We start from the raw sequence: 14,729 nt of genomic DNA, 5'->3' as shown, positions 1-14,729 counted from the left end.
CTCTAAAACAAAATGTGTGATGTGGTGTTCTGGAAAAATATGTCTCATACATACCTCTAAAACAAAATGTGTGATGTGTGACCACCAGTGTTCTGGAAAAATGTGTCTCAGCTTAATATCGTGCGGTTTCCAATTTCAAAATTGCCGGTTAAGGGCAAGGGGGAAAGGAGAAATTCCACCCCAAAATAGAGAAAAATAGTGTAAAAATCTTAAAATACCCATAATTTTCTAAAATTTCCTCGTGGCAAAACTGGAGGAAAGGAAATTTGTATGCTTGGAGAAATGATTTTTCCCGAACATTGGTGACCACAATTATGCAACATGTACTTCATCCCACTAATATATATATATATATACATATATATATATATATATACATATATATATATATATATATATATATACATATATATATACATATGTATATACATATGTATATATGTAAAACGGTGAAAGTTATATTAACATGAGAAACAAGACAAAATTACAGTTGAGCACCATTTGCACCATGAGACACCAATAGTCCATGACTTTGCCCCAGACCATGACCATACCAAGAAGACTCTCCCTTTACAAAACTGATTCTTTACATTGGTTTGACTAGATCCAAAACAGCTAAGGCCGAACAAGCCGAACATATACATCTTAACAGTCATCAGTCCTTAAGAGAACCCACTAATATTATTAGCACATAGTGAGACCCGGCTCTAAAGACCCTTAATTGAATTATTACGAGGAGCCTTACCATGTCTGCTTGCAGCTCACACGAACGCTTCATCGAAGCCGCAGAAAAGGGCCTCGCCTGCGTGGTTAGGAGGAAGCTTAGCAAATGGGTATATCCGCTTTCTCTTCCCCACGATCTTCCCCATCCTGACTTCCTAACACAGGCTCTTCTGAAGGCATGGAAAGCTGCCGACCATGTCTCTACCGGAGGTTGTGCACGCCATCCTTTCTCACTGCCCTTACCTGCCACTTTCTGAAGGTGCTTACCAAGAACTTTGCTTCTCTGCTCTTCATCAAGATGCTTGGACTGGCAACCCCACCATTACCCACGATGGTAAACCTCTTTTTACTTGTTGGAAAAGGGTAAACAGCCCACCGCAATTGATGGGCTTAGCTTTGTGCATAAGTACTTGTGGTGTATATGCACATACATAGATGCACTTGCTCTTATATATATGGTAATGCATGTGTTCGTATGTAAATGACAATGCACAACATGTGCGGTGTATTTGCACATACAGAGATGCACATACATGTATGTTTCTGATGATCCATGCGGCTCACACGATGCCCATTTTTAATGCAACTGTGCCTTTGAAGCCAAACCCAACATTCGTTGGCTTCAGCCCCGAGATGATTTTTTGGATGTTGAGATATTTACCTATATGCCCGCATGCAAATGAGTATGAAGTTTCAACATAGTTATTACCAAGGGCTTACAGCTCTAATGTGATTGTTTGGATATTGTGACATAGTGTCCGTGTGCATGCCTAAATGCATGCATGGAAGCATTCGATATCTTCAGTCACATGCATAGATGCGCATTTTTGTATGTATATGATGATCTCAGAATCCCGTTGACACTGTACATGTATATATGAGGTTTCCACAGCACTCCCAAGAAGCATCAAATTCAATATCCAGTCCTGGGTAGCATAGCCCGGAAACGCTTTAGGATTTTTGAGGTTTCAAGGCAGCATTTTCATCCTGAGTTGATGAAGTGCTGGGGTTTCATAGTTGTTTCTACATACATGCTGAAAGAGCATCTTCTATCTTTTTTACCTAAGAGTATTATTTGAAGCTTGTGTCTTTGTTTAGAATCCCTCATAGAGGATAAATGCGATGCATAGGAATTGACCCAAGTCCCAATGAGCAGGTCATGTATACTGGATATCCTCTTCCCTGTAAGCAATTGCAATCAAAGAGAGGGAGTGACTCTGTGAGAAAGCGTAAGTTGGAGATAACCATGTCTTGTGTCTCATTAATATTCTACAAGGACTGATGAGAAAAATATTAACCTGGTGATAGAATTAGCAGTAGCCAAGTACAACTGTAAAACCTCTGGTAGAGAAGCTTACCAACTTGGGTCATCTGGGTAAGGCATAAATAGGGAGATCGAATAAGTTTCTTTCATTTAAGCCAGAAATTGCAAAGTGATATGGCGTATACGCTAATATTGTGGCTAATTTAGGGCTTGGTGTCATCCAAATTCATAGTCTGTTATGTAATTAGTAAAACGGGCTCCTCTTTAATTTTGTCATATTACTTTGACCAGCCTACATTGTGGATTCGACTTTGGTCAATGGATGTGCTTCAGGAGGAACCACGCCTCTTCACATCGCTGCTCTTCTGGCCATTTGCACATTGCCCAGAGGCTACTGAGCTGTGAAGACATTCAAGTTGATGTGGTTTCAGATGATGGATTCACAGCATTGCACATGGCTGCCGATGAAGGTCACTTAGAGATTGTGCGTCTCCTCCTTCAGTCTTGCAGTGAGGAAGGCTTCATTAATTCCAAAGACTGCCTTCTGAAGAGAACTGCTCTCCACTATGCTTGTCGAAACGGCCATGCGGGTGTTGTGAGGACCTTATTAGATACAGAGGGAGTGGACATGAATGCCAAGGATGGTTACAGGGAATATACACCATGGCTTCTTGCTGTGGTTTCTCAAGGGGATAATATTGAAACAGTGAAGACTCTGATGGAGAGAGGCGCAGGTTCATTAAGCAAAAGCAAGACGGGGGGTAGACATCTCAAGAATGCTGGTAATATGGATGCAAATCCTGACTATCAAATGCCTGCAAAAAGGGAACATGTACATAGCTTTGCAAGCACGTTAGCTCATCCACAGTGGATGCTGCTGCAGCCCAATTTGTTGGATAGGTATTACCTTGATCTCTTTTTGTGGCCAGTAAATGTTGAAGCTGCAAAAAGAGGGAAAGCAACCGCATTAGATTTGGCGGCGCGTGCGAATAACACTGCTGTGCTCTCTGAGCTGCTGAAGCAGCTGAAGCGGGACTCGGAATCTCATGTGTACGCCAGATTGTGCAGCAAAGAGTGGGTGCAGTCCACGTTTCATTATGCAGCAATGTATGGATCTGTAGATGCATTAAAGATGCTATTGAAAGATTGGCAGGTAGATGTCATGGCAGACACAAAAGGACGCAAGGATGGTGACCCTGCTATTCACAGAGTCCTCGCAAATGTTGATCAAGTGGTCTGGTCAAAATGGGCAGGTAGTGAAGCCATGAAAGTGCAATATGAAAAGATTTTTCTATGTCAAATGCGTGAAATCACCGAGATAATATGTAGCCAGCCCACAGTTTTTAACTTTGAAAAAACATTCAACATAGCCCAGTCCTTGGCAGCTACCGTTGACCGATCAGCTGCACACAGGTGGTCTGATCATGTTCTTAATATATTCTCTCTGAAAGAGGACACTATCACGTTCTCCCAAACAAAAAGTCAGGAGAAGGCATCCCTGCAAAATGCGGCAGGCGCATTGCTTGTTGGCGGAATGCTATTGGCTGGCCTTGCCTTCAATGGCTTCTTGCAGCCTCCAATGTCACATGAAGGTCACAAATCACTTAGGCTATTTTGGGTGTTCAATTGCTTATCATTCTATTTTTCTATTTACAACCTCCACTGCTCATCAAAGGTTCTTCTTCCTGACCGCTTCAATAAAATGCAGATAGGAAGGCTTCGTGCAGCAGTGAGTCTTGGTTCGCTAGCACTAGCATTGTCCATAGCCTTTGGCACTGGCGCTTTCATTACAGATGGCATTATAAATTCCACCCGCACAACTGAATCTCTTATGTTTGTTTCTACATTATATGGCATATGCTTCCTCTTCCCATTCCTTTTGACCTTCATGGCAAAATACTATATCGATATGGTGGTTGATATTGTTAAGGAGACCTGGTATTTTCTTCATAGAGATTATAGTGTTAAGAAGAGTTGTAAGAAGCCTCTTTCTACATATTGCCCTTTTGGGTGCTTTAGGGCTCACTGTGGCAGCCATCTTCATACCTTGACTTGGCGTTATCTTGCATGTTCACATGATCGTTGCTGAGCTAAGGTCAGAATCATCTGTAGAAGCAAAGCAGCTATTGAATGTAAAGTTAACCTTTCCTCGGTTTGTTAGTAGGTGTGCTTCTGCAAAGACCGCATTGATTCCATCAGTGTCTGCAATTGTCGTGTCCCAGTTCATAGAAGTTGTCAAAGGAGGAGGAAGAACATTGCAAAGTTTTCCAGCTTGCACAGAATCCATTTGTCAGAGAATTAATAAAGATCAGATGACTTTGAAAGAGGTGCTTTGCCATGGGGAAGATCCAAAAATGGTGGATATACCTCCATGGTGGTCGCATACTTGCAAGTCTACTTGTCCTTGATTGATGTTGAAGGTCAAGAACTGCTCAAATGGTAGGTGGCTATGTACAGTTTATTTGGTAGTGTGTATTATACAAAACAAGCGTCTATGGAAAGAATTTTGTATGCAGGTGTGCATGAACGAAATCCCAACTCAGGTGACAACCAACATAATGAACAACAATCACGTATGACATACTGTCAAAGATGAGAACATAATTCATCAGGGCGACCAAAGCATACCACAGGTTAAGGTTACCCCACGCGAAGAAGATTTTTTAAAAAAAATTCTATTCTTTTTAAACAAAGCATTTAGTTTTCCTTTCACTAGGGGCAGCATCACAATTGTTTCTTTCTTTTTTTACCAACGACTGAGGCAGCTTTTTTTGTTGGGCGGTAATCATTCATGAACATCTATTGGTAGGAGGGTAATGTGGCTGCCCTCCGTTTTTGTTTTGCGGTAATCATTCATGAACATCTATTGGTAGGAGGGTAATGTGGCTGCCCTCCGTCACTGTCGGGGGTCGGGGGGCAGTCAATCAGTCACCATCCATCTACTGGTGGTTCTACATCGGATTATTGAGCTGCAGTTAGCGGATGTACTACACGTCAGCATGCAGAATATTACAGCGAATGCAAGCGCGGTTGCAGCCAAGGAATGGATGACAACTAAGCAGCCAGAATGTGGGCAGCGATGCACAGTCTGCAGGCTAATCATAGGTCTCCAAATCAGCCGCCCGAAACTGCATCAGGAGCAGACATGTCAGCGTTCGGAATTTTTCCGGGTTGATAATTGGCCCCCCTCCCCCCGACAGTGACGGCCGGGAATGGTCACTTGGTGACCATTCCTCTGGAATGCACGCTTCCGGCCTCGGCCGGTCGCCATGCAGCCGCCTGCATTCCAGGGAATGGTCACCAAGTGACCATTCCCTACACCGTCAAGGTTGGGGGTCATGGGGCTGAAAATCTCAGCCGTACATCCACTCGAGGTTCTGGAGCAGAATTCAGCCCATCAATCCTTCGATGCATGTCACCTTAGCGGGTGGGAATCCCATACTTCCTCGGATTAGCCAGTGTGCAGCACGTCAGCAGTCGGAGTTTAATAGGATTGTGACACATCAGAATACAGAATGTGATTTGATGCCTACAATAATTGAACGCAAACTCAACACAAAGAATATAATATGCAGCTGAGCGTGCAGGTATTAGCTGTGCAGCAGTGATCACGCATGGATAGATTGGCCCCACTCCCCTCGACACATGGTCCGTCAGAGACCATTCCCTCGTAATCATTGCTCCTGCCATGGCTCCCGGCATCTGACGAACAATTCCCTACACCATAACAGCAGCCCCCCCCCCCCCCCCCCCCCCCAACAACAACAACAAAAGCAAGGAAAGACATTATTGTCACAGTCCAGGGGAGGGGGGCTGCAGATCATGGCCCTCCATTCAGTAAAATTTAAATCACGTAATGTTTGCCTACAGCCGTTGGATGAGTGACACATCAGTAGCCTGAATGCAATTTGTTTTTTGCCAATCATTGGCCAATGGCACCCATATCAGCTCTTGTAGTTTTAAACGTCACTGTCAATTCCCGTAATCTGCCTACAGTCGCTGTCAACATCGCATAATCTGCCTAGGGTCGCTTTCTCTGCCCGTAATGCTCACACAGGTCGGTGTCTCTGGCCCCCTCCCTTGGACCTGTGACGGCCGGGAATGGTCTCCTGGAGACCATTCCTCTGTAATAACAGTTACCACTGTGGCACCCGGCCTCCGCCGGTCGCCACGTGGTCATTGTTTTTACAAGTTCCCTACACCTTCAAAACTTAATAGTATCTCCACATGCTACTTGGGAACATACAGATTCAAGAAACTTAAGATGTAGGTGAAGAATAGTATGTCCACTAAAACAAACTCTCTCTCTCTCTCTCTCTCTCTCTCTCTCTGTTTTGTACTGTTGTTAGGTTATTTTGTTACTCTTGACTTTGTATCAGATCCACCACCTTGTGGTCTCATAGGTCACTATGGCCTTTTGAAGACGTTAATATAACATTTCATTTCATTTCTCTCTCTCTCGCCCCTGCTCCCGCTGTCCCCTGCCCTGCACCCGCCCTTGCTCCCGCTGCCCCCTGCTCTGCACCCGCCCTTGCGCTGCCTCTGCTCCCGCCCCCCCCCCCCCCCCCTCGCTCTCTCTCTCTCTCTCTCTCTCTCTCTCTCTCTCTCTCTCACCCGTTGCTCCCCCCCCCCCCCCCTTCTTCTACGTGTAGGAAGTCTTAAATTAAAAAAAAAAAAAAAAAAACCATCCTCCGCCTTGCAACTTTCTAGTCTCATAGGTCACTATGGCCTTTTGAAGACATTACTATAACATTTCATCTCATTTCTTTTCATTTTAATTTATATATAAAAAAAAAAAACCATACTGTACTCCCCTCCCCCCCCCCCCCCCCCCCCCCCCCCCCCCGTCTGTAACTATTGCCGCCCCTCCTTGGCCATACCGCCTCACGCTCCCCCACTCGCCGCGCCCGCCGCTAGTGTGGGTGCACACGTACATCTAGTGTCTCCCTTGTGGACGGCTCCCCCACCGCCAAGTTGCCGCGCCTGCTGCTAGTGTGGGTGCACACGTACATCTAACTCCCTTGCGGACGGCGATCAAGCATGAGGAAGATGAACGATAAAGCGGAGCCCCTAGAGGATGCCATTCAAAAATGCAAAGAGGAAATGACGGAGATCATTACCAAGATGAACCGCAATCTCTGGGGCACAATAAACATGCTCGAAGGGCGCGTGCTGATCCAAGAGAGCAAGATAAGCACGCTGGAAGACCGAGTGACGACCCAAGAGGAAGAGATCGCGTCACTCAAGAAAGATCTCGCCGAAGCACGATCAAGAAATACACTGGAAGAGGGCGAACTGCAGCCCTCAGTAATCGAAGAAATCAACACAATCAAGGAGCAAGTACGGGCCATCAAAGAGGGAGAAGAGCAGCACAAAGAAATGACGACTTCTTGGGTGGATGTTCTTACCAAAACTCAACAGAAGGCGGACGAAGCCGAGAAATGGATCAAGGTGGCCACGCAAGGAAAAGGCAAGGAGATAACGCCCACGTCCACACCCAACAACATCATTAATCAGACACTAGAGGAGGAGCAGAGGAGAAGGGTACGCGCTTTCCATGTGAGAATTTGCGGTCTTAAAGACAAAGGCAATGTGGACGAAGAAGTAAAAGAACTCACAGCCTTGATGGGGATTCATGAGCCCACACACACAAGGGCATGGAGAGTGGGCAACATAAAGAAAAATGGAAGCAGAGGAGAAACCTCAAAAGAAAGAGCACTCATCCTCCGTTTTCCCTCCATGGAAGCGAAGAAGTCCTTCTTGAAGAAAAGACCAACTCTTAAAGAGACTGGCATCTTTCTCGGGGATGATCTCACCTCGCAGATTGCTCATATGCAGGAAGTAATGCCGGAGATTAGAGCGGCAAGGGGAAAAGGCAAGATCGCTTTTTACTGAGACGGAAAAGTGGTAATACTAGAGCGACGCTCCACATGACGGTGCGAGACTTATGGGACCACACTCAAAGTAGTTGCCTGGAACTGCAATGGTCTATGCGTCTTGATGTGGAAGTTTTTGAGGATAGCTTTACTGGAAGAGATATCATCTTAGACACACCAGGCCCCTGGGCAATCCATGCCTCACATCACTGGATACAGGTGGGAGACAGCCTATTGACAGGAGACACGCTCAGAGCACAGAGGGCGGGGCTCGGGGGGAGTGGCAGTGTTATTTAGAGAGGATTTGCAGCCACTGATACATATAGCCCGCATGGACGAGCAGGCTAGGTACATGTGGGTGAGACTGAAAGCAAAGACAGGCAAATACCTCTATCTAGCTATTTCCTACTTTCCCCCGAGTACATCGGTTTATGCATCACCCAGAGGACAGTCCCCTTTCTCTATTCTGGATGATGACATATGGGAGTTCTCTAGGGATGGTGACATTATCATCCTAGGGGACTTCAATGCTAGGACTGCCCATCATCAGGCAGTGTTTTATGATACTTCAGAGGAGATGCTAAGAGAGCTAGATGTTGCAGAGACGGGCCTTTCCAGACTATCACACGATGTGGAATATACTGAGTATGGGCGACACCTGATAGACATGGGCACTGCACATGGATTGGCCATCTTGAACGGCCTACAGAGATTTCCTGCTGCGGGAGGTTTTACATGCTTCCCACACAGACATGGAGCCAGCACAGTGGACTATGTCATGGCACAGTCGAATCTCATCTCTAGTATCCAAGATCTCATAGTTGGGCCCAGACCGGTCGGGGTGGCGGTGGATCATGCTCTGGTGTCGATGACCATCTCCTTCCAGTTCAGTGTAGCACACAGGCCACGAGTAGCAGCCCCCACTCGCTACACATTCACACGGGAGACGGATTCTGTATACATGGACGGAATCTACAGACGCCTATGCACTGAGAACCCGGGGCGACCTTTGGAGGAGCTAACTACTATACTGACAGAGACATTACATGAGGCAGCAGCAGAAGCATACCCACACACCCAGCTTGAGCAGAGCCGCCGATCAGGGAGCATGCCTTAGAACAACTAGTACGATGAGGAGTGCCGCCAGACTAGAGCCAGACTTCAGAGGGAGGTGCTGTTGGGGGACGTCACTCACAGACAGTCACAGATTGACTTCCGACGCCTGTGCGGCGGAAGAAGAGGGCTTTTTTGGCTCGACTCGAGCAGGATTTATATCAGCTATTCTTGAGTCAGGACTCGCGTGAGGCGTGGCGGCTCTTTCATGAGCAGTCCCCCCTCCCCCCCCTGCTATCTCCTCCACAGAGACCTGGGGTCAGTACGCATCATCTTTGTACACAGTACCTGGACAGCCGCCCCTCCCCAACCCCCCCGATCCATGCCCACATGGATGTGTCTTTTTCGCCGGTGAGATGGTGAAGAAAGCTATTGACAAAATGAAGACTGGGAGAGCATATGATCATGATGGCCTAGTCGCTGAGCATTTCATGCATGCCAAAGACCTACTAGCAGAGCTTCTAGTAGTTATGTTTAACCGTGCCATGTGTGAGGGCCTACCGGACACTTGGAGCCTATCTACGATCGTACCTATCTTCAAATCAGGAGACCCCATGGATCCTGGGAATTATCGCACTATTATGATTGGGCACACATTGGCACGGTTGTATGCATCCATTCTTGAGCAACAGCTGAGTAGATGGGCAGAGAGGGAAGGAATATGTGCAACTGGGCAGGCAGGATTCAGGAGAGGCTTCTCTACTCTTGACCATATCCTGACACTCAGGGCCATCATCGAGGAAGGCAGATCTCATGGGAGACGGATCTATTGTAGCTTTGTGGACTTCCGCAAAGCTTTCGACATAGTACCCAGAGCTAGACTGATGCGCAGATTACAGGAAATGGGAGTACCCACATAACTCATTTGGGGGACCATGGCATTGTACAAATCAATAGTAGGGCATGTACGCACCCCGGAGGGACTTTCCACACCGGTTCACTCCACTATTGGGGTGAAGCAAGGCTGCCCGCTCTCTCCTACTCTTTTCGGTATGTATGTGGATGAGGTTTCTGACTACTTTGACAGCGATGGGGATAAAGGTGCTCAATTGGCAGGGACATGGATTCCACTTTTGTTATATGCTGATGACATAGTGTTGATCTCCGAATCCCCAGAGGGAATGCAACGTCAATTGGATGCTTTGCGTACGTTTGCCCACGAAAGTGGTTTGTCTGTCAACCTGGGTAAAACCAAGGTTATGGTGTTTAATACCACCCCACAGTGGATCAAGAGGTCAGCACCTACATTCACATACGGCCAGGAGACTGTGGAGTACACAGACGCTTACACTTACCTTGGAGTGGTTTTTAGCGGACCTGCATTCTCACTCAGTAGAGCAGTTGAGACCAGACTTACTAGAGCCCACGCAGCATTGGGTAGATTGGAGGATGTGTTTGCAGGTTCAGTTTCAGGAGCCCCGGACGAAGCTCTGGCTCTTTGACACCTTGGTGGCTTCAGCATTGCTCTATGGAACCGAGATATGGGGACCTTCACTCGATCACCACGGGAGGCCGGGTCGCACAGACGGATGGGGGAACATGGAGAAACCTCTCGTCTCTATGATCTCGCGGGGCTCATTAGAGCCAAGGCATCAGTACCACGGGCCATTATCGGAGCAGAGCTAGCGGCCCCCCCACTAGTGGTGGAGGCGCTCACCAGATTAGTCTCCTTCATAAACCGCACATGGGAACTTCCTAGAGACAGATATGCTCGCATAGCACTTGAATCCTCTCGACAGTTAGCCATACAAGGAGATACAACATGCTGGTATGGGGAGATTACATCATGGTTTCAGGCACATGGGTTCAGCATAGACAGGCTGCCACCATTCCATTACTCATTGGATGCACCATCTCTCACTCTTACACAGTCAGAGATCACCAAACTCATCCACCAAGACCTGACCCAGCTAGACACCAGGAGGACATGGATACAACCAGCACAAGAATTGGGCACGAAGATGGCTTTCTACAGAGACCACGTTCTCGAGCTTACGGAAGATGGTTTTGTGACGAGACCCAGATACATGGATACCCACTTGTCTCATGGGATACGATGTGCTATTGGCCAGTTACGCACATCTTCTCACCAGTTGCGGATTGAGACTGGGAGATACAGCGGAGTAACAGCAGAGGACAGGACATGCCCCTTGTGTAACATGGAACCTGAGACAGAGCTACACTATACATGCCGTTGCCCCGTCTACTACGAGATACGAGGCCGCTTCCATTGCCTGTTCAGAGAGGGTTTTGGACCACTCTCAAGAGTCATGGGATACGAAGATCAGAGATGTCTGGGTTTGTTCTTGCTCGAGCTTCACAGACACAGAGATAGCCTGATGAATGGCGAGGCTAGCCAGTCTCAAAGACGGATCACAGACTTCTTCAGAGCAGACACGGGACAGTTGCAAGAGCCACTCCCACAGCAGAGCTCCCCTTCATCTCACACCAGAGGCACACTGATTGACCGAGCGATTGAACTCGGGAAATCCAGGCGCTCGCGACTGCGAAGAACTACACAGCATCGACGGAGGCTACGACAGAAAATTCAGAGCACGCTGGCCAGGCATGCATGACGCCCGGTCAGACTACTACCCATGGAGGAAATTGATGAGATTCGCCAATGACCGATGCTAGATCTCTTGTGATTCAACTATCCCAACAAGCCGCCCATTTTTTGCTTAGTTTTTTGCTTGGCTCACATCGACCAACTTAGGACCCCATAGTATATATCTTTGTTTTGTACCGTTGTTATGTTATTTTGTTACTCTGACTTTGTATCAGATCCACCACTTTGTAACTTTCGGGTCTCATAGGTCACTATGGCCTTTTGAATACGTTAATATAACATTTCATTTCTCTCTCTCTCTCTCACACAGTATTTGTTAAGCATGTATTTTTGAATCTCTAATTACAATTGTGTCAGCGACTATATAAGTATATTATTCCACAAACTTCGTTCTCTCTCTTTGTTTCAATTTAATTATTTGTTAAGCATGTATCTTTGAATCTCTAATTACAATTGTGCAAGCAATGGTGCAAGTCAACATTAATTTGCAAATTTGAGAGAGAGAGAGAGAGAGAGAGAGAGAGAGAGAGAGATAGAGAGAGATTTGTCCTCCGAATCCTAATGTATCGTTAGCAATAAGTCAATTGTGGGTCTGGTCTCTTGTAGCATGCAGAGCATGCACCACTAAATCAAGTGGTTGGCAGGTCGTGACATTAAGCTTAGGGTGGGTTCATACGAGGGCGATGGGAGCTCCCTAGCTTTCCATTGCCTCCGCTCTCACTGTTCACAAGGGAAGGTGGAAGGGTTCATAGCCAAGCCCGATGTTGGATGCTCATTGGTAGTGAGCGCTCTGCGCCCAAAAGTAGGCGGAAGGGCTTTAACTCTCGAGGGAGGGAGGGATCGCCCATTTCAATGGTGGGTTCGGATAGCGTACCCTTCTTCACCTCCAATGAATGAATGCCACAGGATCTGCACGCCCCTTCCCTACAATCTCCCTCAACCTCCTCTGAACTGACCCTTAGTTGTTGCATGGGCCTTGCACATATCTTTTTAATGTATAGAAAGTTTCTCCACGTACAACTTTTGTTGAGTATCTCTCTCATAACTTGTGCTCCATCTCCAACTCCACTATGTGTAACTCCAACATGGTTTCAGAGCTTTGCTTTGATCTTCCATAGCAGGTTAACTTGGTTGGACTTGCCACGTGGGAGCGATCTCCTACAGAGACGAGAAGGCAATTGTCGATGTGTTGGGAATAGGATTGCCTTACGCATAGTGAGGGACTTCAAATCATCCTTTGTTGGTTGACATCTTTGTAGCCCATATCGAGAAATTTTTTTGGTATCTATATGGGTGAAGGTCATTCAATTCTTCTTGTTTGACATGTGTCTTTCAAAAAAGTCTTGAAGAGAATTGAAAAGAAAGAAATCATGTGTTGTCAAATGTTATTTCCATAGCTACATTCATAATTTTTTGGAAGGGGCTCAACACACGATTAGAAGTTTAAACATAAAAATCTTTGAAAAACTTTTGATCTTTTTTGTGTGTACCACAAATCGAGTCTTACAAGATGACAAGCAAGTTTTTTCGAGCAATTAAAAAAACGAGCAAGTCCCTCAAGAAATTTATTTGTGAATTAGAGACATTTTTCAAATTGATAAGGGAAAAGGAGAAATAATAAGTTGATAACATTGTGATAAGTGGTCATAGAGTTTTTTTTTTTTTTTGCTGCCTAATCCTTGCGTGGTTCTCTTTGATTAAGTGGTGGTGCTCTAGCACACTTGTTTGATCACTATTGTGCACACATTTCCTCCTTGGTGCATGCACATGGTGGCTACATCATTCCATATTATATTGGGTAAGAGTCCATGAAGCATTTGAGCAAATGAGCATTGCACAAGTAGAAAAGTGTAACCATTATGTTCCAAACGAGTCGGTCAAGGAGTGGGAGTGGTAGAGCTTGCAATTCATTTTCTTTGCAATTCTTCAAACCAACAATGGAGTAGTGAGTGTAGATAGCTTACGTTAGGGGCCCTAAGTCTTGTTCCCAGTTAGTGTAGATAGCATGAAGTCTCCATAGATTCGGTGGCTACCTCTTCTAACAAAGGGGCACAAAGCAAGCAAAATTACCTTGAACTACAGCCTTTCATATCCTTCTCTATCCATCTTTGGTGACCACCCTACCCATCTAGTCTAGTTATCAAAAGCAGAGAACCTTTAATTAAAAAAAAACTCTCCTCCAACCTTTACCCCCTTATGCAGTTACGTGGCGGCCGACATTGAAGAATGAGATTTGAGCAGTGCTCCATGCTTGTGCATGACACATTGGCTGTACATGCTATGCTCGTCTCATTGGCACATGCTCATCTCACTGACTCCCACCACTTCGATCAGAGGGAGCATGTTGGGGAGATTTCTGTAATCAATCCTTTTTATAAGATGTGTACCACATATACCACATATTGGGGAGATTTGAGTAATCAATCCTTTTTATAAGATGTGTACCAAATATACCACATATTTGATAGCCTTCATATTTTCTTGCACCGAATCTTCCTCGATTCCTTCACTGTCTTTTGGCAGAGATGCACAACAAGAATACGATTGCTGCTCAGATTCGAGCTCAGGCAAGCCAGCTTCTCTTTGCGAGCACTAATCGCCTTGCCCATTCTCGTCCATTTGATTTCGTTGTCAACAGCCATCCCTCAATACTTTGAATTAAAAAATAATAATAATAAAAAAATCTTGCAACCCCTCTTGGCCCCTCATTTAATCGCATGGCAACTAACGGACTACATGCACACATAGAAGTAATTGACAGGCGACGTGAGGAGCACCAAAACTGACAGGCGGCGTGAGATGCAATTGGCACGATATACTCTTTTTTTCCTCCTTGTAAATCATAGGCACACAACACTGCATCTTCACAGTCTATATAATTGACAATTTAAAAAAAAAAAATTGTAGGCACATATTGGAGCCTAAAAAAAAAATAAAATTGTTTTGTATAGCGTGTTGACGAGCAGATTCTATATCGTCCTAAAATTGCTAGAACCAGTCCGCGCCAGTGCAAAATGGTTGCAACAGGTTTCAGTAGTGCATGTGCGCGCGTGCACACACACACACACACACACAACTACACGCATTGTTGGCCATGGTTGCTTATCTACCCTCTCCCCTCTGATTTGCCATGTAGTACGACTCTGACCGACATTACCGAGCTCTGAGGAGCTCAATTGCTCGT

At 45.9% G+C, this 14,729-nt stretch overlaps 1 protein-coding gene and 1 long non-coding RNA gene across 5 annotated transcripts; both read left to right on the top strand.

The window, feature by feature from the left end:
• The first annotated feature begins 602 nt into the window (after positions 1 to 602).
• On the top strand, positions 603 to 4,311 carry LOC147448042 (uncharacterized). Of its 4 annotated transcripts, none has more exons than XM_086523935.1 (3): positions 603 to 1,057; positions 2,279 to 4,082; positions 4,152 to 4,311. In XM_086523935.1, the coding sequence occupies exon 2, from the start codon at positions 2,310 to 2,312 to the stop codon at positions 4,074 to 4,076; it is 1,767 nt and encodes a 588-aa protein (XP_086380061.1). In that variant the 5' UTR covers positions 603 to 1,057; positions 2,279 to 2,309; the 3' UTR covers positions 4,077 to 4,082; positions 4,152 to 4,311. The 4 variants fall into 4 exon arrangements, with proteins under 4 accessions (XP_086380061.1, XP_086380062.1, XP_086380063.1 ...); XM_086523936.1 differs by having other exon boundaries at positions 4,149 to 4,311; XM_086523937.1 differs by having other exon boundaries at positions 604 to 833; positions 900 to 1,057; positions 2,279 to 4,311.
• Positions 4,312 to 4,408: 97 nt separating this feature from the next.
• LOC147448041 (uncharacterized) lies at positions 4,409 to 5,760 on the top strand. Its single transcript, XR_015189671.1, has 2 exons — positions 4,409 to 4,620; positions 4,861 to 5,760. It is a non-coding gene; the product is annotated as an uncharacterized LOC147448041 (long non-coding RNA).
• Positions 5,761 to 14,729: the final 8,969 nt, after the last annotated feature.

This window comes from Adiantum capillus-veneris, chromosome 11 (genome assembly GCF_014529385.1).
Source record: "Adiantum capillus-veneris isolate H3 chromosome 11, ASM1452938v2, whole genome shotgun sequence".
Lineage (NCBI taxonomy): Eukaryota > Viridiplantae > Streptophyta > Polypodiopsida > Polypodiales > Pteridaceae > Adiantum > Adiantum capillus-veneris.
The sequence above is the reverse complement of the archived record's forward strand: the minus strand, read 5'-3'. Positions and strand labels throughout refer to the sequence as shown.

Coding starts and splice junctions, on each gene's coding strand:
- LOC147448042 (XM_086523935.1), top strand. CDS start 2,310: ATGTGCTTCAGGAGGAACCACGCCTCTTCACATCGCTGCTCTTCTGGC.